The 24,221-nt window shown below is 46.5% G+C and overlaps 1 protein-coding gene and 1 long non-coding RNA gene across 11 annotated transcripts in view; one reads left to right on the forward strand and one right to left on the reverse strand.

Moving 5' to 3' along the window:
- Nucleotides 1–11,163, reverse strand: part of TRIB2 (tribbles pseudokinase 2) — a 29,547-nt gene extending 18,384 nt beyond the window's left edge. Inside the window, exons 1-3 of one of the 3 annotated variants that reach the window (XM_027556040.1) lie at nucleotides 11,070–11,163; nucleotides 9,484–10,448; nucleotides 4,403–4,695 (exon numbers count right to left, since the gene is read on the reverse strand). In XM_027556040.1, coding sequence (XP_027411841.1) covers nucleotides 4,403–4,695; nucleotides 9,484–9,753 — 563 coding nt within the window. In that variant the 5' untranslated portion in view covers nucleotides 9,754–10,448; nucleotides 11,070–11,163. Of the gene's footprint in view, nucleotides 1–4,402; nucleotides 4,696–9,483 lie in introns of all 3 variants that reach the window. The other 2 variants (XM_027556041.1, XM_027556042.1) reach the window with 2 other exon arrangements.
- The window catches only part of LOC113901553, a 44,237-nt gene continuing 30,884 nt past the window's right edge, over nucleotides 10,869–24,221 (forward strand). For 7 of the 8 annotated variants that reach the window (XR_003513471.1, XR_003513468.1, XR_003513470.1 and 4 more), the window contains exon 1: nucleotides 10,869–10,957. This is a non-coding gene — a long non-coding RNA (uncharacterized LOC113901553). Of the gene's footprint in view, nucleotides 10,958–11,311; nucleotides 11,425–24,221 lie in introns of those variants that run through there. The other variant, XR_003513472.1, reaches the window with a different exon arrangement.

Genomic DNA, 24,221 nt, shown 5'->3' on the forward strand with positions numbered 1-24,221 from the left:
GAGTCGGCTGTTTGCATCAGCCAATTTCACTATGTAATGCTTTCCCCTTTGATCACTTTCAAGATCATCAAAGAACAAGAAGCACATCCTTGAGAGAGAGAGACTGATGGAGACGAGTGCAAAAGAGATGTCTGGTGACTTGAAGCTTAATAAAGCAGTGCTTCCTAAGGTCTCTTCTATGCAACCCCCACCCTGGGCACCACAGAACCAATGCCTTAATAATCAGAAAACAGATCCACATTCCACTGTTTTAAGTTTTCAAAGTCTTTCAAATCAACGCATTGTTTCTCATACCTCCACGTTGTCATGAGAGGAGGAAATGTTCGTCCTATTGAAATACCTATTCATTAGGTCCTATTGATTGGGACCAAAAGCGAAGGTTGCAAGCAGCAAGGCCCAGAAGAGATCCCAGAGCCCCTGGATCCTGTCCCTCTCGGAAATACAGGCGTGGTCGCCATACAGCCACCATGCAGGCCAACGAAGAGACTACCATGAAACTCAGTGGCCCCTGGGAACTAGAACATCCTGAGTGACAAAACCAGCCTTACAGTCCAAAATAGAGAGGTTAAAGCCCAAACAAGATGAAAGAAGGCTGCTAAGCATTATTCATCTTTTACCAAAAGTTGATGGTTGGGTGATAATGAGAAAGGTCCTATTGCCTACTGATGAAAACATAGAAGATGTCCTTGAAAAGGAAAGCAACCTTCTCAAAGCAAATCCACTGGGGCCTCCCTGGGGATCAGGGCAGAGAAAGAGCTCTGGAAGGAAATGACAGGATTTCTAGGCTGCCTCCATCATCAGACTGACTGTGGGATCTTGAGCAAGGTCACCTATTGCTGTGCGGCCCATTGCCTCCCCTATGGCTGGGGCAAAGGGTTCTCCTTTCTCTACGGCCCCTTGAGGGGCAGGGCTGCTCTGACTCAGGTTCTCAGATACAGTGGCAACAGACGATGGCCAGCTTCTTACCTGCCACTTACACTGTCTTTTTCAGAAGGAAAATGCTCTTCAAAGTTAAAAAGGATTGAGCTTTTTTTAAAATTAATTTTTGTTGGAGTAGATTTGCTTTACAGTGTTGTGTTAGTTTCTGCTCTGCAGCAAAGTGAATCAGCTATACACATACACATATCCCCTCTTTGGAGTTCCTTTCCATTCAGAGTTCCATGTGCTATACAATGGCTCACATCAGTTATCTATTTTGTACATAGTATCAACAATGTATATACATATCAATCCCAATGGCTCAATTCATCCCCCTGCCCCCACCTCAGGACTGAACGTTGACACCACCTTTGAGCGTGACACCACCTGCTTCTGTGGTGTCCTAGCTTCACATTCACACCAGATACTTCTTTCTAGTTCTTTCTAGAAAGGGTCACACTCTTCTGCATAAGCCAAATGTAACTCCAGACCAAGCATCAGAGCCCTGCAGGGCTCATGTTAGAAGTTTCTTATGTGTGACCATTTCTTCCTCGGCCCCTGTGACATCAAGGACTCTGGCTTTGCCATCACATACGAATTATCTTACACATTTCCCCATAAAGGACAAGCCATCCTGGGGGAAAAGTTCACACCCTCAAACGTGAGGTCAGTGAAAGTGAAAGTTGCTGAGTCGTGTCCAACTCTTTGCAACCCCATGGACTATACAGTCCATGGAATTCTCCAGGCCAGAAGGCTGGAGTGGGTAGCCTTTCCCTTCTCCAGGGGATCTTCCCAACAGACTCAGCCCATATTTGCTTCCAGAAGAGCTGTGGGCTCTTGGACAAGCACCCTTACCTCTGGGGCTCTGCTCACTGATGGCAAAACGAACAGGTTGAAGTACAGAATCTCTAACGCCGACTTCTGCTCCCATAGCCTGTGACCCGGGAACGTCCAATCTACTCAGACCCACCGGACGCATCTATATCTACCCACGGCTGTGCTACGACCTGACGGGCTACCACCCAACATCCTAGCCAATATGCCTGCAATTCCTCTCTAAAGAGACACAATCAAAGATGATGCTTAAAAATGAGGATCCCCATGAGAGAGGGCATTGATTGTCCTGAATCCCTGTGGTGGCCAAATGAATTTCTTGAGAGTTGACTTAACAGAGAATGGGTCTTCTAACTTTGAGACTTCTCCAGCTACACTTCGGAGCCCTCATCTACCCAATGACACGCTAATACTCACCTCTCCAACCTGCAAAGAGAATTAAGTGTTGAAAGATAACCTTATAGTAGGCTCTTCCGTGTGTACGTGTTCAGTCGCTCAGTGGTGTCCAACTCTTTGCGACCCCACGGACTGTAGCCCGCCAGATTCCTTTGTCCAGGGGATTTCCCAGGCACGAATACTGGAGTGGGTTGCCATTTCCTCCTCCAGGGGATCTTCTTGACCCATGGATCGAACCTGTGTCTCTCGTGTCTCTTGCATTGAAGGTGGATTCTTTACCACTGAGCCACCATGGAAGGTTCTTAAATAGGTCACTAAATAATATCTCTTATTTTTTAGTTAGTTATTAGATCTTCAAGGAAGATAGAACACTGAAGGGCAAAAAGGATATCTCTGTCAGTATCTTGCTGGAGTCAGGTGTATATCTTTCAGTCAGGTGTATATGAGAATATTCAAAGTGGCACATACTTGAGTGTTTGAACTCAGGAAGACCTTAGAGCCAGTGCAACAGAGTCAGGACAAGAAAAGGATGAGGAACTTGAGGCCAAGGGGAAGGGACCAATCTAAGGTCACAGAGAGGAGAAAGGGCAAAAATAGGATGAGGACCTGAGTCTCCAGGATCCAAGGGCAGATGGAGGTAAGCAGAAAGAGAAAGAGAACCATCACTCCCACACTCTAGATCTTCAAATAGTGCCCCCACCTTCTTTAGCTTGTTAATGAAGGTAAAAGCCATCCACTGTCAGAGACCAGGATTTTAATCACCACAGAGGCCCATGGTACTCCCTTATGGGTAAAAATATGGAACAATAACCAACTTCTGTGGGTCTGGGAAATCCAGTGGCCCTCTGCACTTTGTCTACTCTGCTGGATTATAAATGCTCGTGAAATTATTCCATTCGGACTAAGTAACCACAGGCCCTTTGACCTGGGCTAATCCCCAAATGCTTCCCAGACGTTTACTGCCAGATTATCTCGGACCACAAAGATAGAAAAGCCAGAGCACACATCACTAGATCTCCCTCATTTGGATACCATCAGGCTTCCATAAGCAATCACCTAAAAACATCACAGGCCACTGGGATAGATGGGCTAATCTAACTGGAGGATGGAAAGGTTTGACAGCAAATCTGTACCAGACGCATAAAAGGTACTTGCAGAATGTTTGCTGGGCCGGTGAATGAATGATGCACACTAGCTTTGTAGTCAGATGGTCCTGAATAGGACTGTGACAATGGAACCTTCATTTCACTAAACACTTTGCTAATAGGAGACAGGAAAGCCCAAGGCAGTCACAAGAATTCCATGACATCACGTATGTAGAGCCCCTGCAGTAATTCTTGGAATAGTCAGCAATGAATATGCATCAGTTGCTTCCACTCCTCTAAAAAAGCACATTATTAAAAAGAAAAAAAAAAAGGAACTTGAAAGAGGTTTTACAATCAAAGTCAGCTGGAGCAGAAAGCAGGGTCCCAATGGGGGTCTGCTAAACATGATGTAATGACTTAATGGAAGGACCATGAATGAAGCCCAGATGCCCAGCCTCCTGTCCAGCTGTCTCTTAAAACAACCAAGACTTTCATATAGCCAGGCACGTGCCCAGGCAGGTTCCTCACCTGGAACGCCGGTCCCTCCCATATCACCTACAACACATTCAGCTTGGCTCCAAATTCACCTCTCCTATAAAAACTTTCCTGACTCTTCAAGTCCTTGTTAGAACTGACACCCCAGACCCCAGTTCCCATCTGACCCAACACATACCTGTATGTGGGCCAGTAACACTTCCTTTATTAGGTCATTGACTAGCTAATGCATCGTGATATTCACAGTCCTGAGACTTGTGATTCAAACTTAGGAACAGACTTAGAGAGTATCTCTTGAATGAATGAATGATAAACAACTGATGCCAGGCATGGACACTACCAAAGGCAGAATTTTCAAAAGTTTGCCTTATTCACGCTGAAAGTGCCACAGAGGCTGGCAGCCACCTTCAGAGTTCATGACACCAAAACAAAATTAATTACGGGATCACAGAATATCCTGGCACTTGTGAGCCTCTGATAACCATCTCTTAGAGGAGCAGCAAACCGCTTCTCAGGGGCACTTAAAAGACTGCAGTATTTCTCCCTTTGTCCTTCCACAGTCCCTCCTCCTCACCTAGACGACAGGCAGCCCAAGAATGTCCATTCCAACCTCTCCGCAAGCTGCTCTGAGCAGCCTGGCATAGCACAAGGGCCTGGACAGGAAGGAGACTCACCTTTCTTCGTCCTTAAAGATGAATTTCCGAAGCTTGAGGTCCCGGAGCACCAGCCCCCCGTCGTGGCAGTGGGCCACGGCCGAGGCGATCTGGTAGAAGAGCCTGGCCGCCTCCTCCTCCCTCAGCTTCTTGCAGGTGCGGACGAAGGAATGCATGTCCCCATAGCTCCGCTCAAAGAACACATAGGCTTTGGTCTCCCCCAGGATAATTTCGGTGATTTGGTTGATGTTGCTGTGGGCAGACAGACAAAAGCAGGGGGCCAGGGACTCCTGGTAGCAGCTGATATCAAACACCTAGGGCAGGATGAACAATATCAAGAGTCAGAGATGCCTCCTATACAACCAGATCACAGAATGCGGATGAGTCCCGTAGACACGGGTGGAACTTGAACCCCTGACTGGCCCTGCCTCCCAGCTGTGCAGCATTGAATAAGTCCCTTGACCTCTCTGAGCCTCCAAATCCTCATGTGCAAAAGGGCAAGTGATTGACTCACAGTGTTGGGAGGATTATATGGGAAAATGAAGGTCAGAATGCTTACCAAGATGCAATGCAATACACAAATCGTAAGTTTTGTTATGTTTTTCTCTCTATCCTAATGGCCTCTGTTTATAGAAAAATTAAGGCAAAATTTGAGACATCCCAAGCTGCACAGACAACACCTTATTTACCTTCAAAGAAACAAAAAAAAGCATCCATACACCAACACAACACAGCTCTAGCAACCATATATAAAATATTTTTTGCTACAGAATTGGATTGTATAGCAGTATACAACATAATAGCAATTAATAGATTAAATGTGTAGACTGAAGGTTACATAATTCACTACCTTCATCTCACAGATGTGGAAATCGAGGTTCGGATAACAAGTCGAATCAAGCCCCCAGCGGCAGAGCTAAGAAAGGACACAGTCCTTCTGATTAAGAAAGCAGCCACGCTCCTTTCTCTCTTCCCTCCACACATATCTAGCTCAATGAATCAGTTATGCAATGATTTTCTATGAATCAAAATGAGCCTGTGAAATGCCACCTCATTGTGGGGTTATTTCGAAAGCAAATCCACCCTCAATACTTTTTGGGAACAGATCTAATAAGAATTAACACTACAGAGATTTTTCTCAGGTTAAAAAAAAAAAACAAACGTTTTTATTCATTTCAAGACCTCCACTAAATCAGGGATACAAATCTCTGGGTTTGGAATGTGGCTTTCCTATCTGCCCGGGGAATGTGGCTATGATGAGTCTATTCCGTGTCTGCAAGAGTGAGGGGCGGGTGTGGGTGTTCCTTGCTGGGAAGCATGGAGAGCCAACACTGCTCTAACAGCAATACGCTGAATGTTAACAGTTCACCATCATTTAGCTTCTTCAGTCTCTTTTTCATTAGTTAGAACACACTCTCCTCGATCATCATTTTGTGGTGTGTGGTGGGGGGATGATAAACGCTGGCCTAGAAACCATCTAATTTGAGAATATAATCCTGGCTTGGCCACCGATAATCTGGAGGAGGTGGATAAAGCGTTCAGGATCACTCGGCTGCCCTCCTTTTCATAAACTGAAGACACTGATTGGAAACACTGTTGACCTTTATGGGTCCGGACCCTACCTGAGAATCTGATAAAAGCTCTGGCCCCTCTTAGCTGACGATGCCCATTTTCAAAAGCATGTACAATAATAATAGATTTGTCTTAAGGGGACTTACAGGCTTTCTATAACCCAGCCAGGGACATAGGCTGCTATTTAAGAAGCCCTGAGTGAAGCCTCTTCATTTCAAAAAACAAAACCCCCAAATCTGTGAGTCAAACGGCCCCGTAAGAACCTCGGGAGGGCTGGTGCGAACGCGATCAAGGAAGCAAAGTAACATTGTGAATGAACCATAATGAGGCATCTCAGGAAAGCAGCGCAGCTGCTGCCACTATAACCTAGAATTTAAGAATGAATACTTCCGTGTCCCCAGAGACCACAAATCACACCCTGATACTGTTAAATGATGACCTGCCAGCAGTGACCTCAGAGGTCCGTTCAATTAGGCATCTGAAATGCTTGAGTCAACTTTAACACCCAGACTGCAGAAACCAAGGAAAGCCTCAGAAATTTCCCAGAGTAATAAAGGCTTTGCAGTGACTAATGTAAACACTGCGTTATATAAGGAGGACGCTGGGATCTGAAGCACCAGGCTGCAGGCTCTGTAGCCGATGCTCATGGGGTAATGATTATTTATATTTCCTGCTTTGAGTTGCATTTTTAAAAAAATAAAAGGTGATGTTTTTTTTTTTGCTCAGTACCCTTAGTCTATTATCCTGTCCCACTGAAAACTGAATGAACATTAAAAGTCAAACATATTCATGGCACCTTCAAAATGTAGCCATACCCTTTGTAGGAGAGACCAAATTCCAAGATGGTGGACATAGTATGCAAAATAAAGCAAGTACTTATGTTTTCCCAAATGGGTAGGAACCAAACTTTTATTACTAGCTGTAACAGGCATTTATGAGCTTGGATTGGTATTTAAACCATCACTTTCAAGTGCAAAATCAAGCCATAAGCCTCAGTGCCAGCCTCTTTTAAATGTTTAATTTAGATCCTTGGTTATATAATGTGACAGATCAGATAAGGCAGTGAGATTAGGCCATCATTCATAGTATTTGCAAAAAAAAAAAAAGTGCCCATTTTGCCAAGATAGTAATTATGTCAATCTGCACAGTGACTACAAGCATTTCCATGAAAACGATAAGCTAAGGACACCCTAAAGTCCCCTTCTTTCATCTGCCTAGCTTAACACAGACACAGGAAGACAATAAACAGGCATGATTATTTTGGTTAAATGATGCTCCAGTCTCTCTCTCTCCCAAAATAATGTCCTATAGAATTCCACAGAGTTCCTGTGAGTGGCATCTTTGCACTGGATCTATTGTTATAAAGACTTTTTTCCTGGGTCAACACAAAGCTAGGAGACAGGAACTCTACATTCTAAGATGTCAAAAGGAACTGGATTCAATGTGTAGACTTCACTGAGCCTGCAGTAAGCCAAGAGTCCACAGTGTATCTATGAGGGTAGTTCATAGAAGCAGCCTTATAAAAACCACTTGGAGCTTCCTAGGATATATACAACTATACAACTATGCTTGCATAAAAAGTCACCCACATCACCTCTGGTGAAAAGGCAGGCAAACAGAGCTGCTGTGTCTTAAAGGGATGACCTCTGTCAAGCAGAACAATGATACTGCACTTAAATCCACTTGCAGCAGCACAGTAATTGGTGAGGGGCTGATTCAATCTTTGCAATAACTAAACCAGCAGATTAAGTACAGTTTCAGGCCAGAGAGCAAGTCTACAAATGACACTGTAAGGTCAGTCTAAAGTGAAATATGTCTTGAAAAAATCTGAAGGGAGAAAGAAACAGCAGGGGCCAGAGTCACCTGTGTCTTTAAACAAAGAAATAACAGGGCAAGATGTTCCTGCAGAATTTGGCGGCAGACTCCTTTTACTTAAAAGCATCTCCAGCCTTTGAAAAATATTAAAATGCTCTACTGAAGTTGAGTAAAAGGAGTGAAAACACACTGCTGGGTGATTGTGCATATTTCATATGACAGTGGCAGCTCTGTGGAATTCATTCATTTCAGAGGATGACTACCCTATTGTACAACGTTGTAGGTCTTCTGAGAATTCAACCCAGCTCTGAATAGCTTACTGAATTTTGGTTAACTGGGAATAGCTGCTCTGAGTCTCAATAACTTGGAGAAGGTGCAAAACACCAAATGCTCAGTCCAAGCAGAGAGCAGTATTTAAAGAGTCTCTGATTTCCCCCTGAGGTCTCAACTGAACAACTGCACAACAGACTGGAGACCCTCCACAAAACCCATTTTTCACAATGAAATACTCCAGTCCCCTGTGAAAGAAAGCAAGTTCACAAAGCAGCCTATGGTTGATGGTAAAAGTGTGATGCATTATGTGTAGCAGTTATGCAGAGTGCCCGTTTCAAACGGGGGGGGGGGTGTCCCCACTTCTAACTATCTCCTTAACCCCTCCCCAAACAAAACCAACACTGAGCTAAGCTAAAATTAAGTGACAATGAATTCTTTATCTATGTCCCATTCCTGGGTAGCCTGCTCTACCATCTTCATATATATATATATATATTTTTTGCAACTATTCCCCTGCTCATCCCCTTGTCTTGGAGCCCTGTGAACGCACACAAAGACACAGAGACACCAACCAGTTCAGGGTCAAAGACGAAAAGGAAGCTGAAGTACCCATCTCTGTATGAGCACTGTGAATCCCCGAGGCTCCAAATGCTGGCCTCTAAACCCTACAGGCAAAGGTGTATGTTGGGCGGGTTGGGGGGTAGGTAGTGGGGGCAAATGGGGGGGGGGGGGGGCGGTTCAGGCACGGAAAGCTGGAGATGAGAAGAAACGGAGACAAGAGAAAAAGACCCAAAGGATTCACAATTTCCAACACCCAGAGGTGCGCTGGTGGCTTTGATTTCCGCCCCCAACCTTCCTTTCAAGGCTCCAGGCAGAAGGAGGCTCTTTGTAAACTCCTTCCCCACGCTGGGCCCCTGGGCTCAGCCTGAGAAGACACCTTTGTGCGTCTCTTTTAAAGGGCACCTACGGGACAAAGGTTCCACACCTGCACGCTGCCGAGAACAATGGCTGCAAAGGAAGCGAGGCATCAGCGCCTAGAAATTAGCGGGGGGATTCCCTCCTCGGTGTTGGAAGACGAGGGGGCTGGACCCAGGGAGAAATCCCCGGGCCGCGGGACCCAGCGTAACGGAGGGGCTCCACGAGCCGAAGGGACCACGCATGGCCGTGGCCCCCGCTCAGTCCCGCCGCCTTCTCCGCGGCGGGCTCTCCCCAGAACGCCCCCGCCGCAGCCCGCCCCATTGTCTGCAACGCTCTAAAAACTTCGCGACTAGTCGAATGCGAACAAATAAATTCAGAACCCCATTTAACGAGCCCACGGATAATTAACCAGGCGAATCTCCCTCCCCCGGACCGCAGGGCTCGGTAACCTCCCGCCCCCTCCCAAAGGCCGGGGCATCTTTTCAAAAGACAAAACAGCCAAAAGCAAACCCCGGGCTCTTTACCTTGCACACCAGCTCCTCTCCACTGTGCAGATGCACGGCCCGAAAAACGTGGTCTCCCTCCAGGGGTTCCAACAATAAGTATTTCCCAATGCAAGAAACGCAATGCGACAAGTTCGGAGTCTCAGGCGGGCTCGGGGAGCCGAGGTTCGGGCTGAAACTCTGGCTGGGTTCGGCGGACCTTATAGACGACAACTCCTCGAAATCCTGGGTTTTGTTCCGCGATCTCCCATATCTTGCTATTGTGATGGGGGTAGACCTGTGTATGTTCATGAGTGTGGGGATCGCACTCGACAAACAAAAAAAAACCGCTGGAGAGATGAGTCGCGGGCGAGTGCGGCTGCAGGCGCCTCCGTGCCACGGATGTTAAAAGGGATCGAGAGGGGAGGGACGGGAAGGGGGCTACGTGGAGAAAGAGTTAGAAGCCCCCCAAAAGGGAGACGCCGGGCACCTCGTCTGCTCCGAGCCCGACTCCCGGGGGGTCCTCGGTCGGCGGCAACTCGGGTCCTTTTGTTACCCCCAAAGCCGCCAGCGATTTGCAGAATCTTCGCACTTTTAGTTTCTCTCTCTCGCTCCTTTTCCAACGTGGATCTGGACTTGTAACCGGATTGCTAAGGTGGGGAGCTGCAGCCCTGGGGCTCCCAAAGCAGTCCCCACGCAGGCTTCCGAAGCAGACGGGGCGGAGGAGCCTCGCTGTAGTTTGTGCAGTCTTCGGGGAGCGCACACGGCCGCCGCTTGGTCTCGGCGCGTTAGAAACCAAACAAAAAGAAAAGGAAACAAGCCCGGGTACCGGCTCGCGCCGCACCGCAGACTGAATCCGCGCTGCACCCCCTTTTTTGGTGGAAAGGGTGGGGGGCGTGGAAGGCGGGGGGTGGGGGGGGGAGGTTGCCGGAGAGGGTCCGGAGAGGGTAATTACCTACGTTTTAACTGTAGATGGCGTCTGAGGCTTTTCCAAGATCGCTAGAGCTCTCCAAAATTTAAACAAACAGACAAAAAGAAAAAAAAAAAAAAAATAGCAAGGGAGCATTTAACTTAGAGCGGTCAGCGCTGCCAACAAAAGATTGCAAAAGCCGGTCATGGAGTTGCGGGCCGGGCGCAGGTACGCGACAAAGCCCAGGGCTTGGCCCGCCGGGCGGAGGTCAGCACCGGCTCATGCCGTCGCCGCTCCCTCGCGCTCTGGATCGGCCTCCGGAGAAAGCGAGAAGTGCGCGCAGGGAGGACGAGGGTAGATCAATGGTCTCCGGTGTCCCCGACACGAGCTTCCGGGGGTCCTCCCGGCGCAGGAAAGGGATGCACCCCCAGCCCAGTCAACCCACGCCGTCTCCTGTCTCGCTCTTTTCACTGGATCGCGCCTTGGAATAATTTGCCACCGCTCCGTCACCCCCTACCCTCAACCAAAACTGCCTGGCGGGGTTGTTTTGGAGAAAATTGACGGCTTCTCTTCTTCTTTGATTTTTGTTCTTCCCCGCACCCGGAGGTAAGAGAAACGTGTATTGGAAATGGAAGGGGACGGCCGACGGTGCCCGAGGCCAATCCCCGAGCTCAGCACGCCCGCATCTCTCGGCGAGGCGGTATTAATAGTTACTTACGTGGCCGGGGATCTCTGCGCGAGCGGGGCTGTGTGTGTGCGCGCGCGCGCCTCGCTCGCGCTCGGTCTCCCCATTCAATGTCACCGACACATTTCCACTGAGCCTCCGCCCCCCTTCCCCCCCACCACCACCCGGCGGCACCGGCGACTGGCTGAGCGCAGCGTCGGCCCCGCCCCGCCCCCGCCCCGGGGCCCCCCCTCATTGAGCCGGAGGCCCATCAATCAGCCTCGCCGCTGCCAGTCCTCGGGCAGCTCCCCGCGCCCGCAGGCGGCTGCCACTGCCATTGCAGCTCCTGGCTCCGGGCGCGGGCGCTCGCCTTCCCCCTGCCCCCCCAGGATGGCTCAGCCCGGGTGAGGTAAACAAAGTACTTTATCCAACCGGGGCCCGGAGCAGGGGAGGTAGCGCACCCAACCAGGGAGGGACGGTCCCGGCGCCGCCACCGGCTGACTGCGCGCCCTGCTGCAGGCGGCGGGGCGACTCCTGCCCCACCACCAAGTCCCCTAAGAAGCTCCATCAGTGACGAGTGGACTTCCTAACTCGTTCATCTTCCCGGGCGCTCCTCCCCAGCAAGCTGGGCATCCTCTGAGCGTCCGGACACCGCTGCTCACATAGCTCTTGTCCTTGGAAGATGTGCTTGCCATGCGGGGTGCCGCACCGAGTTTCAAAAATCAGTTTCATTATCTTTTTCCAACACTCTCCTCCCCATATAAAAAGGAACGGATTACTTGCTTTTAGTTGGTGTCCTCCTCAACCCTCCACCTACCATCAAGGCTTTTAGTATTTTTCTGCCTGCCGAATACCAGCTCAAAGACATCTTTTAACTCAGACCGCAGGTAATCACTAATTCTTCCGCTCCCAAGACATGCCCAGAGGGTTTTGGCCCAGGCAAACAATGCTGGCGCACACCTCCTGCTAAGCGTGGGGCTCCTTGAGTCCCTTTCTCTAGTTCTCTTTATGCTTCCTCCCTCAACACACGTGGACCACAGAGTCACTGGGCACTGGGAATCAGGTGAGGGCTACAGGTTCACTCCAGTTATTCCCAATTTCCGCAAGAGGTGCCAGTCCTTTGATTTAGGCTAGAACTTGGACAGAGGCCTGGACTGCCAGGCCTTAACCTAATGTATCCTGGTAAACCAAACAATCTGATTGGGGACCAAAAAAAAAAAAAAGCCCAAGGAGCTGAGAAAGGGGAGTTTAGAATACTCTGAACTTTTATACGCACGTATGCATATTTTCCGGAGAAGGCAATGGCACCCCACTCCAGTACTCTTACCTGGAAAATTCCATGGACGGAGGAGCCTGGAAGGCTGCAGTGCACGGGGTCATTGAGGGTCGGACTCCACTGAGCGACTTCACTTTCACTTTTCGCTTTCATGCATTGGAGAAGGAAATGGCAACCCACTCCAGTGTTCTTGCCTGGAGAATCCCAGGGACGGGGGAGCCTGGTGGGCTACCGTCTATGGGGTCGCACAGAGTCGGACACGACTGAGCAGGCACATGCATATTTTCTAGTCTGGGAGGAAAAGCGGACTATATCATGTATTGCCCATGGTAGGACACTTTCTAAAAAAATATTTATTTACTTGGCTGTGTCCGATCTTAGTTGTGGCACCATGTGGGATCTTAGTCCTTCCCACCCACCCAACCAGGGATCCATTCCCCCCACCCATCCCCTGCATTGGAAGGCAGATTCTTAACCACTGGACCACCAGGGAAGTCCTTGGTAGGACACTTTTGAGTCAAAAAAAGAGGGCTCTGTAGGATTATGCCCACATATTTGCAGTTTATGATTATGCACAAACTCCAGAGATAAGCCATTCCTGGGAGGCTGGCAGAAGAGATCACGGACTGTATGACAGGCCACCACAGGGCCACTGGGTTTGAAAAAAGGGTCAAGAAAGTGCTCCCATGTCTCCCGACTCCCTCTCGCCAACTGACTTCTGGCAGACCTTCCTGGCACTCAGTCCCTCACCCTAGGGCGACTTGTGTGTTCCCCCAGGCCGTCACCACGAGTGGTGAGCAGGATCCATTCATGAATCTCGGCCCATCGAGGGTCCTCTGCTGGTGCTCATCTCGGGAACAGTCCTCTGTTCCTCCGCTGAGGAGTCAGAAAGAAAGGCACCAACCTCCCTTGTCAGTGGCCACCAACATGCTTTATAACTAGGAGTTTAGGAGACCCTGTTCCAGGCCTGTCTGGGCCTCTGATTTCCAATGAAAATTGAGTCAAGACATTTTTTTTTCTCCTCCCTGACTACCCCTTTTTTCAGCTGTAAAATGAGAAGCCTAACAACCGTCCAGCTCAGCTCACGTGACTGCTTTAGAATTATATTTTTCAATTCCAGGAAATCTATGGTGGTTTACTATAAGCCCAGCCTAGGATGGGTGTTAAGGATCCAAATATGAGTAAGATTTAGTCTCTGCCACCCAGGAGCTCAGAGTCCAGCTTCAGAGAAATACTTGGAAATACATCGTTTCATTGTATAACAGTATGGCTATTAGATATCAAGGCATCCACTTTTCCTGGGCTTCAGGGAGTTTTCCAGAAAAAATTATTTTTTTTCGCCTTGAATTTATCCAAAGCAAATATTTAATTGAAACCTACTATGCACCAGATGGACAAGGCAATGGCACCCCACTCCAGTACTCTTGCCTGGAAAATCCCATGGATGGAGGAGCCTGGTAGGCTGCAGTCCATGGGGTCGCTAAGAGTTGAACAAGACTCAGTGACTTCACTTTGACTTTTCATTTTCATGCATTGGAGATGGAAATGGCAACCCACTCCAGTGTTCTTGCCTGGAGAATCCCAGGGATGGGGGAGCCTGGTGGCTGCCGTCTATGGGGTCACACAGAGTCGGACACGACTGAAGTGACTTAGCATAGCATAGCATAGCATGCACCAGATACTGAGTTTCGAGATACAATGATTTTAAAGAATTTATTTCCTATCCTCATGGATCTTGAAAAAGTTCTATGAGTCATACAATAAGATAAATAAGAGATTGTCATTGGCATTTCTGGTGGAGAGAAAGAATGTACAGAAGCAAAGAAGTGGGATGTTCTGAAATTTCTAGTGACTCTCCACAGCTTTGGTACTGGCAGCTTAGGAGCAGTGGCCAGGCATGTGGCAAAGTGAACTGGGATTAGAATGAGAAGGGACAGACAGACCAGCCAAAGTAGAAGAGATGTAGAGTGAATGCGACCATTAAACGGGGAATTGACATGGTTGATTGGGGTTCTAGAAAGATCATAGTGGACGTCATATGAAGTAAATATCAGTGGGCTTCCAAGGAAAGAGAAAGCCCTGTCACCTGGAGAGACTGAGAAAGTGGTCAACACAGTGGTACATCACAGATGCTGTGAGCTTCCCTGGTAGCTCAGCTGATAAAGACTTCGCCTGCAATTCAGCAGACTCTTGTTGGATTCCTGGGTTGGGAAGATGAACCAGAGAAGGGAGAGGCCACCCACTCCACTGTTCTTGCCTGGAGAATCCCATGGACAGAGGAGCCTAGCAAGCTACAGTCCATGGGCTCACAGAGAGTCAGACATGACTGAGTGACTTAAGCACAGCACAGCAATGGATTCTATGCATGATTGATGGTACATTCATGACTTCTGATGAAATTATATGGTGGCCACAGTCCTGCCCATTCTTAAAGGCCAAATTCATGATCTTTGGAAACTACTGTAGTGCAGGATAAATTACATAATTTATACCTAGTGCCTTAAATCTTTTTATCCGAATTCACAGTAATTCTTCTTAGATTGGAAAAAAAAAAAAACATGTAATAGGAAGATCTTTGTGGGAATCTTCATTCATTCACTTTTTAGGTATATGACCTTAGATGAATTTGAAATACTTCAATTATAAAATGGGTTTCCCCGGTGGCTCAGTGGTAAAGAATCTACCTGCGATGCAGGAGATGGAAGTTTGATCCCTCAGTGGGGACGATCTCTTGGAGAAGGAAATGGCAACCCACTCCAGTATTCTTGTCCATGGGAAATCCCATGGACAGAGAAACCTGGCAGGCTGCGGTCCCTGGGGTTGCAAAGAGTCACAACTTAGCGACTGAACAGCAGCACATAAGGCAACTAGCATAATGTCTTGCATATTTGTCATTATTTGAATATGTCCATAGAAAACAATTCAACATGCAATGATAATAATAATAATAATAATAGACAAAATGCCTAAAATATCTATAAAATGCATAGGAGTTGTTAAAGTAACAGTTGTAGGTATGCTGCTGCTGCTGCTAAGTCGCTTCAGTCGTGTCCGACTCTGTGTGACCCCATAGACGGTGGCCCACCAGGCTCCTCTGCCCATGAGATAGGGTTGTAGGTATGGTTAAATACAAATTATGTAGCTATGATAAAAGATGATATGGCAATTAAACTAGGGATTATATAATTACAGAGGAATAGTAACCAGTCCCTGGGCTTCCCATGTGGCTCAGTGGTAAAGAATCTGCCTGCCAATGCAGGAGATACAGGTTCAATCCCTGAGTCAGGAAGATCCCCTAGAGGAGTAAATGGCAACCCACTCCAGTATTCTTCTTGCCTGGTGGGCTACAGTCCATGGGGTTGGAAAGAGCTGGACATGACTTAGCGACTGAGCACAGCACACATTAACCAGTCCACTCTGTGGAACAGTCAGATCCAGCTGCCATAGGTTGCTAATCTGCTGTGCATGTTTTCCAGAGTGTCCTCTATCTTGAAATGCATGTAACTGCTCCTTAATTCACTTCTTCTCTCATTAGTTCATTCATCTAGTAAATGTTCAGTAGGTACCTGCTAAATGTGAAGCCCTAAACTAAGTGATGTGTTTGTTGATCAGATAACAACTCTTGAGACTACTATGTCACTTGAAGGCTGATATATACCATGGATGATGATAGTCTTCTTTCTTAACTCTCACATCATACCTAGGCTCAAAAATCTGTGACAGGCTTCCAGGACAAATTGTAGATGTGGCTACCATATGCTGATCTGCACAAATGCAGAATGTTCCATTCCCCTCTGAGGTCTTTGTGAGTGTCACCCTTGGAATTGTGCAAAACATGACCTTCTTGGCCATACCTGAAAACCTGGGCATAGATAAAGGGAGTTGGAATTTAAGAAATTCCCAGCAACTTCGTCTCCCACTCCTCTTGCTTCTGTGCCCACTGGCCCACTCACACCACTCTGTGGACTCTACCTCTATGTCTATGACTTGACATAGGTGTCTGTGACACCTGCTTGATGACTAGGACCTCTGTATTTCCCTGAAGTTACTCCTTTCCAAGGTGTTCCTTCTAGCTTGTTCATATCATGTTCCCTACTTCTCTTATCTGGTTTTATGGCTGCCTCAGGTTTTACAAATGGTATGTTCAAAATCAAGGTGGCATGGATGTGGTTGGTCAAGAATGAGGTTTGTGGTGTAAAGACATGAGTTGCAATCTAGATATTCCTGATGACAGTATCTGCAGATCACCTGGCATCAGAGTCAGTACCAGACGCCAGGAAGGTAAGTGCCCCTAATTACTCCTCTAAGTTAACTCTAGAAAGAGATTCCATCATTCCTCTGTGCAAGGAGGAAGGGAGAGATCCAGGGGAGAGGGTACACAGCTTCACTGCTGCAGTCCTCCGAGATGCATTTGGCCAAGTTCACTGTGACCCTGGGGTTTGGATACAGTCACGATGAAGAGGGCAATGGCACCCCACTCCAGTACTCTTGCCTGGAAACTCCCATGGATGGAGGAGCCTGGTAGACTCCAGTCCATGGGGTTGTCAAGAGTCGGACACGACTGAGTGACTTCACTTTCACTTTTCACTTTCATGCATTGGAGAAGAAAATGGCAACCCACTCCAGTGTTCTTGCCTGGAGAATCCCAGGGACGGGGGAGCCTGGTGGGCTGCCATCTATGGGGTCGCACAGAGTCGGACACGACTGAAGCAACTTAGTAGCAGCAGCAGCAGCATGATGGAGAGATGCATTTCCAGTGGTATGAAACTTGTGGCTTGCTTCCAAGCTTCATGTCATAAATTGCCCCATTACTTTGCGAGTCTTCTCTTTTGCTAACTTTGATAATAATTATACTTCAATTATGCCTTCTGAGCACTACACCAGCCACTTTCTTTCTCTCTGCTTCTTATACAATCCATCAAAATAGATATTATTACCCCCACTTTTCAGATGAAGGAACCAGGACCAGGACCCAGCAAAACTCATTACCTTTTTCCACGGTGGCCCATTACTCAATGGCTGTGCTGCTCACGTGTGTGTGTGTCTGTGTGTGTCTGTGTGTGTGAGGGAAGAAGGGGGCAGGGGAATGAATAAGGTTCACGTACATCACGTTGCCCGTCATCAGGCTATTTTAGATGTCTAAACCTTTGGCTTGAATTGCTCACTTGTAATCAATCCTTCCATAATAGTGTTTCTTTTCTCAATTTGTTCTAAACAGTTTGTCTTTGAAAAATGGTGGTTTATGTCCAAGGTGATTCCTAGCAGTACCTATTAAAAAGTGACTTTGTATTTGTTTGTTTTACCATGGCAAGGTAAGGGGTCTGTTTTCTTCTTTGAATAAATGGTCTACTAGAAGAAGACCAGTGTATAAATACAAAAGAAATTGGCATGTTGAAACAATTTTTTTCCCCATGCCCTGGTTTTGTTGTTTTTCTTCCCGACCAAAGGAATAGTTGTTGAGTGCTTACAAGTGAAATGAATATAGGAGAATTTTGTTGCTGTTGTTCCTTTTAAATTAAATTAGAGGAGGATGGGATACCTAGTATATGGGAATTTTCTGAATATTGCAAATTGCCTGCCATCCTGTTACATATTGCAGAGCAGCTAATAAAACAAAGTGAAAACTGGTAAAAATAATCCAGCTAGTCCAGCAAGTGCTACAAATTTACATTTATCTAGAAAGCAATGGCACCCCACTCCAGTACTCTTACCTGGAAACTCCCATGGATGGAGCGGCCTGGTAGGCTGTAGTCCATGGGGTTGCTAAGAGTTGGACACGACTGAATAACTTCCCTTTCACTTTTCACTTTCATGCATTGGAGAAGGAAATGGCAACCCACTCCAGTGTTCTTGCCTGGAGAATCCCAAGGACGGGGGAGCCTGGTGGGCTTCTGTCTATGGGGTTGCATAGAGTCGGACACGACTGAAGTGACTTAGCAGCAGCACAGTGCTAGGTTACTGTAAAAATAGATCCCGTTTGAAGGGTGTTCTGGTAAGTCTAGTGTGTGTTTCCATACCTGGCACACAGACAAATGTCGAGGGAGAAGATTTCCCACCCTCTGCCCCCACCCCTACCCCCGCACCCCGCTCTGTTTCTGAGTTTTAGGCCTTTGAATGACACTTCAATCCCCTACCATTTGTGGAGTGGAAGTAACCGATACCCTCCTTACAAAGGGAATAGGCTGAACTGAATGATCATTTACATCCCTCTTCAGCTTTTAAAAGCCCACCTTCAGTTTGGGAAAAACAAGCTGGTCACCAGTAGACCAGGGTCTGAACAAGGACACGTTGAGCTTTTATCCCATTTGGGCCCCAACTTGGCCAATTAGTCACATGATCTTGGACAGCCCTGATTGCTCAGATTAAGGTCTATTAAGAATATGTGCCATAGCCTCACCAATTTGCAAAGCATTCTTATGTATTTTGTGCCATTTAATCCTCACGATAGCTCTATAAAGGAGATTTCATTACAAACCTCAGCAGAAGAAACTGAGTCTCAAGGAAATTAGCTCATGAACACAAACCCAGTACTGTTTATTTGTCTGTGTCCGTCAGGTCTTTTAGTTGTGGCACACAAGATCTTCGTTGCGGGGTTATTCACTGTGGCGCACAGATTCTCTAGTTGTGGCACACGCACTCATTAGTTGAGGCAGGCAGGCTTAGTTGCTCCACAACATTTGGGGTCTTAGTTCCCGGACCAGGGATTGAACCCGTGTCCTCTACATTGCAGGGCAGGTGTTCTTAACCACTGGTCCATCAGTGAAATTCCACAAACCCAATACTTCTGATACTTTATAGCACAGCTCTCCTTCCTGCCACTGCCTTCTCCTCTGCCTTGTCCTTGCGTCCTTTCCTCTCCTCTCCTCTATTTCCTTCTGTGTCCAAATATTGTTTTAAATTTAAAACAATTTGAGGGTCCTTACCTAGAATTTTGTTTGATGGTTTCACTGGATAGTTGCAAACCAGGAAAATGCATTTAAATAAAAAGACAGTATCTATATTATAGTGGTTTCCACCTTGTGAGCCTTGGATCCTCAGGTGGGCTTGGAGCAGAGCGTGCACAGTATGGAAACTCAGTGCTATGTGGCAGTCTGTTCAGTGAGCTATAGATGGAATGAATGATATGTCCCATTCATATCTGTGTAATTCACATTCAAATATACAAGAGTGCTTTGAGTGTTAAAACTGTGAACAAATAACTGATTTCATAGTATTTTCCCCATATATCTAATTTGTATCCCTTGGAAGAACATGAAATTTTATATCTTTTACATTTTGTTCCAAAACTCAGAAAGATTGAGACTTGTTCTTCACTGAATAGGTAACTCCTAGCCATGAACCCAACACTTTAGAAAATGGGTCCATCTGTACGTGTGGACCTGAGGGATGGTGTATGATCCTGGGTGGGGTGTAAACTGGAGGAGTGTTGAAGAAATACAGTCCCTTGTTCTAAATATGAGGTAAGCATCAAGCCTCAGTCTTCATTATCTTCATTTGCATAATAAAAGAGTCTGCTAGCAAATATGGTTTTAGGCTATTTTGCTACAGGGAAGTAAGCTGCTTTCTAAATCACACAGTTGTTCAGAGACCACAGCCCTTGACCCATGACAGACTCTGGAACTCCATCTAGAAGAGAGTGAGATACAAAAGTCAATCAATCATATTCAAGAGGTCAGGAAAGTGTATATGGTGCACTTTTTCTGAAGTTCAGTAGTTCTGTGACCTTCAGTCAATTCCGGAATATCCCTAAACCTCAGTTTCTGCTTCCTTAAAATGGCACCGTCATAGTACAGATCTTGTAGGGTGTGGTGAGAACTGCGGACAGGTGAATGAAGCTCTGTGTAGGGCCTGGAGGTAGTGAGGACTAGCCCTGACCACAGTACAGTTAGCCCTCCATATCCACAGGTTCCACATGCATGGATTCAATCACCTGTGGATCAAAAATAATTGAGAAAAAAACATACAGAAAATCCAATAAGCAAAATTTGAATTTGCCGGCATCAGCAACTATTTGCATAGCATGTGCATTGTATTAGGTATTTCAAGTAATCTAAAGATGATTTAAAGTATACAGGAAGATGTTCATAGGTTATATGCAAATTTAAAAAAACTATATGTATATATGGAGCATCTGTGGATTTTGGTATCTGAAGGGCAGTTGGGGAGGTGTCTTGGAACCAATACCCTATGGATACAGAGGACAACTGGGAGACAAGTTTACTGTCAGACAGTGGGGGAATGTGACTGCTGAGCTAAGTGCTAGGACTTCATGCCACTGACCAGATGTTGCCCTAGCCTCAAGATGAAAGATCCTCATTAGCCAGAAATCACATGGTGTAATAGGAAGAGATATATATATATATGTATATATATATACACTTCTTTTTTATATACTTGTATTATTCAACCATTGCTGCATAACAAATTGCCCCCCAAAGCTTCAGCTTCCAAGGTCACTCCTTTAGGTATTGATAGGATTCAAGTCCTTGAATGCTGTTGGGCTGAGGGTCTTTCCTCCCTGGATGTTGACTGGAAACCACCCTCCAGTCTGAATCACATGAGCTTCTCCAAAGGGCAGCTGACAGCATGGCATCTTGCTTGATTAGAGCAAACACCAGAGAAGACCCAGAGAGAGGACAAGCCAGACAAATGTCCAAGTCTTTTGTAGCCTAATCCTGGAAGTGACATCATTTTGCCATAGTCTGCTTGTTAAGAGCAAGTCACCAAGGCCATCCCACAGAACAAGAGAGGATTCCACCAGGTGTGAAGACCAGGAATTATTAGGAGCCTTTTTAGAAGCTGTCTGCCTTTCTGTTCTCTAGGGTAGGATGCCAGATTCTTGGGGTAAATATAATTCTGTTTAGTAGGAAGGGGTGGAAGCTAGCTGCTGCAGGCCTACGTTGAGAGAATATATACAACTTCTGGTATTCTTCAAGAATTCTTCCCTCTGGCATGGTGGCTCCATGGCTGGGCAATGGCAATCTCATCCTCTCTGCCCCCTGCCATCTTGATCTACCTTGAGATGCCCAAGCATTCCCCTGGAATCTAGGGGTGGGTAGAGAATGCTTCCATCTGGAGACTTGGAGGCCCTGGAGATATAATGCCATGTTTGAATTTCCCTCTATAACTACAGTTACTACGCTGAAGTCTTTGACTGTGTGGATTAAAACAAACAGTGGAAAATTCTTAAAGAGATGGGAATACCAGACCACCTGACCTGCCTCCTGAGATATCTGCATGCAGGTCAAGAAGTAACAGTTAGAACTGGACATGGAACAGACTGGTTCCAGATCTGGAAAGGAGTACATCAAGGCTGTATATTGTCACCCTGCTTATTTAACTTATATGCAGAGTACATCATGAGAATATCAGGCTGGATGAAGCACAGGCTGGAATCAAGATTGCTGGGAGAAATATCAATGACCTCAGACAGGCAGATGACACCACCCTTACAGCAGAAAGTGAAGAAGAACTAAAGAGCGTCTTGATGAAAGTGAAAAAGGACAGTGAAAAAGTTGGCTTAAAACTCAACATTCAGAAAACTAAGATCATGGCATCTGGTCCCACCACTTCATGGCAAATAGATGGGGAAACAATGGAAACAGTTAGAGACTTTATTTTCTTGGGCTCCAAAATCACTGCAGATGATAACTGCAGCCATGAAATTAAAAGACACTTCTTCCTTGGAAGAAAAGCTATAATCAACAGACAGCATATTAAAAAGCAGAGACATTACTTTGCCAACAAAGGTCCATCTAGTCAAGGCTATGGTTTTTCCAGTAGTCATTTACAGATCTGAGAGTCAGACTATAAAGAAAGATGAGCACCGAAGAACTGATGCTTTTGAACTATGGTGTTGGAGAAGACTCTTGAGAGTCCCTTGGATTGCAAGGAGATCGAACCAATCCATCCTAAAGGAAATCAGTCCTGAATATTCACTGGAAGGACTGATGCTGAAGCTGAAACTCCAATATTTTGGCTACCTGATGCGAAGAACTGACTCATTGGAAAAGACCCTAATGCTGGGAAAGATTGAAGGCAGGAGGAGAAGGGGATGACAGAGGATGAGATGATTGGATGACTTCACCAACTCGATGGACATGAATTTGAGTAAGCTCCATGAGTTGGTGATGGACAGGGAGGCCTGGCATGCTGCAGTCCATAGGGTTGCAAAGAGTCGGACACGACTGAGTGACTGAACTGAACTGAACTATAACCGCTGTGCTGGAACAGTGATGGATGCATGGTGGGTGTTACCACTGTTTTCTGGATCAGTCTCTTAGAAGCCTGGTGTGATGGACCTTTGGAGTCGGGCAGGGAGACCTGAAACTGTCCCACATCTGCCTGGACTTCCGGGCCCACCCTTGACCCTCAGTCTGTGTTTGAATGGAAGAGGCTACATCTTGTCATCCAACCTTCAAATGCTTCTTGGATGTTTCTAAATGATTCCTTTTTAAGTCCACATTTCACAACTAGAATTATCCCATTGTGTTCTGCAAAATCTCCTTAACTGAATGTTCTCTTTGTCAACCCAATAAATTGCTAGTTTTGCAATAAGATTCCCCTGGCACCTTTCCTGGAAGGTTCAGTGTGAGAAAGTCACTCATATAACTAGAAATGTAGTAAAAAAACATTGCCTGTCAGTTAACTGAGTTCTGTTGATGGATCACTTTCCATGTTTCTAGCACCATAAATAGGTCTGGAGCAGAGCATAGTTGATCATAGTTTAATGAACTCATAGTATAATGACAGATGTCTCTCATACACAGCCTTATTTCCTCATCTGAGGTTGCTTTTCTTTTCCTATCTCATGTTTACTTGGGCCGTAAATCACCAAGATTGCATCACACACATGAAGTGACCTTAGTGAGGGGTAAATGTACCAAACTAAAGACGGACACAGAGTCTTGTAGAGGGGGCTTCCCTGGTAGCTCGGACGGTAAAGAATCTGCCTGCAAGGCAGGAGACCTGGGTTCAATCCCTGGGTTGGGAAGATTCCCCTGGAGAAGGGTATGGCAACGCAGACCAGTATTCTTGCCTGGAGAATTCAAGAGGAGCCTGGCGGTCTACAGTCAATGGGGTCACAAAGAGCTGGACACGACTGAGTTACTAACGCTACTACTACTACAGAGTCTTGACACTCCTCCCAATAGGAGGTGGGTTCCAGTGCCCTGCCACTGAATATAAACTTGTGTGGGATTGTTTGGATTAATAAAGAATTGTGGAGGTGATGCAGACTCAGTTTTAGGTCTTGCCTTTGAGAAGGCTGAAAGCTTCCTTCTTAGTCTCTTGGAGGTCTGAGCTGCCGTACAATAAATCCAATCAACTACCCTCCTGGAGAAAACCCACAGAAAGACTCACATGATGACATGGAAAGGGAGAGGGGCTCAGTGTAGCCAAACCTTAGCAAAGCTCCAGGCAGGAGAATGAAAGCCATCTTGATCTCTCCAGACCAGACCAGTAGCCAACAGAATACCACTGAATGAACACAGTTATGCCAGCTGCCCAAATTACTGCCACACAAAATCATAATGTAATAATGTGGTAGTTGTTTTCCACCATTAAGTATCAGGTCAGTTTTTTGTTCAGTAATATAATAGAAGGAGAAGGCAATGGCACCCCACTCCAGTACTCTTACCTGGACAATCCCATGGACGGAGGAGCCTGGTAGGCTGCAGTCCATGGGGTCGCTAGGAGTCGGACACGACTGAAGCAACTTAGCAGCAGCAGCAGTATAATAGAAAATTGGAATGAGGTAGTATAGTCATCTTTCTGGGTCAGCTAGCCAGCTCCTCTAGGAAGTCTTTCCCAGAGGAGTAAAATAATTCCTATTGTCAGATGATACGTAATAAACACAGGTTGAATGACTCCCAAGCCCTCCTTCTGATGCATCTGGCTAGGGGAAGATCCTCTTTCCTGATGGGCATGGA

This window comes from Bos indicus x Bos taurus, chromosome 11 (assembly GCF_003369695.1).
Source record: "Bos indicus x Bos taurus breed Angus x Brahman F1 hybrid chromosome 11, Bos_hybrid_MaternalHap_v2.0, whole genome shotgun sequence".
NCBI classification, from domain to species: domain Eukaryota; kingdom Metazoa; phylum Chordata; class Mammalia; order Artiodactyla; family Bovidae; genus Bos; species Bos indicus x Bos taurus.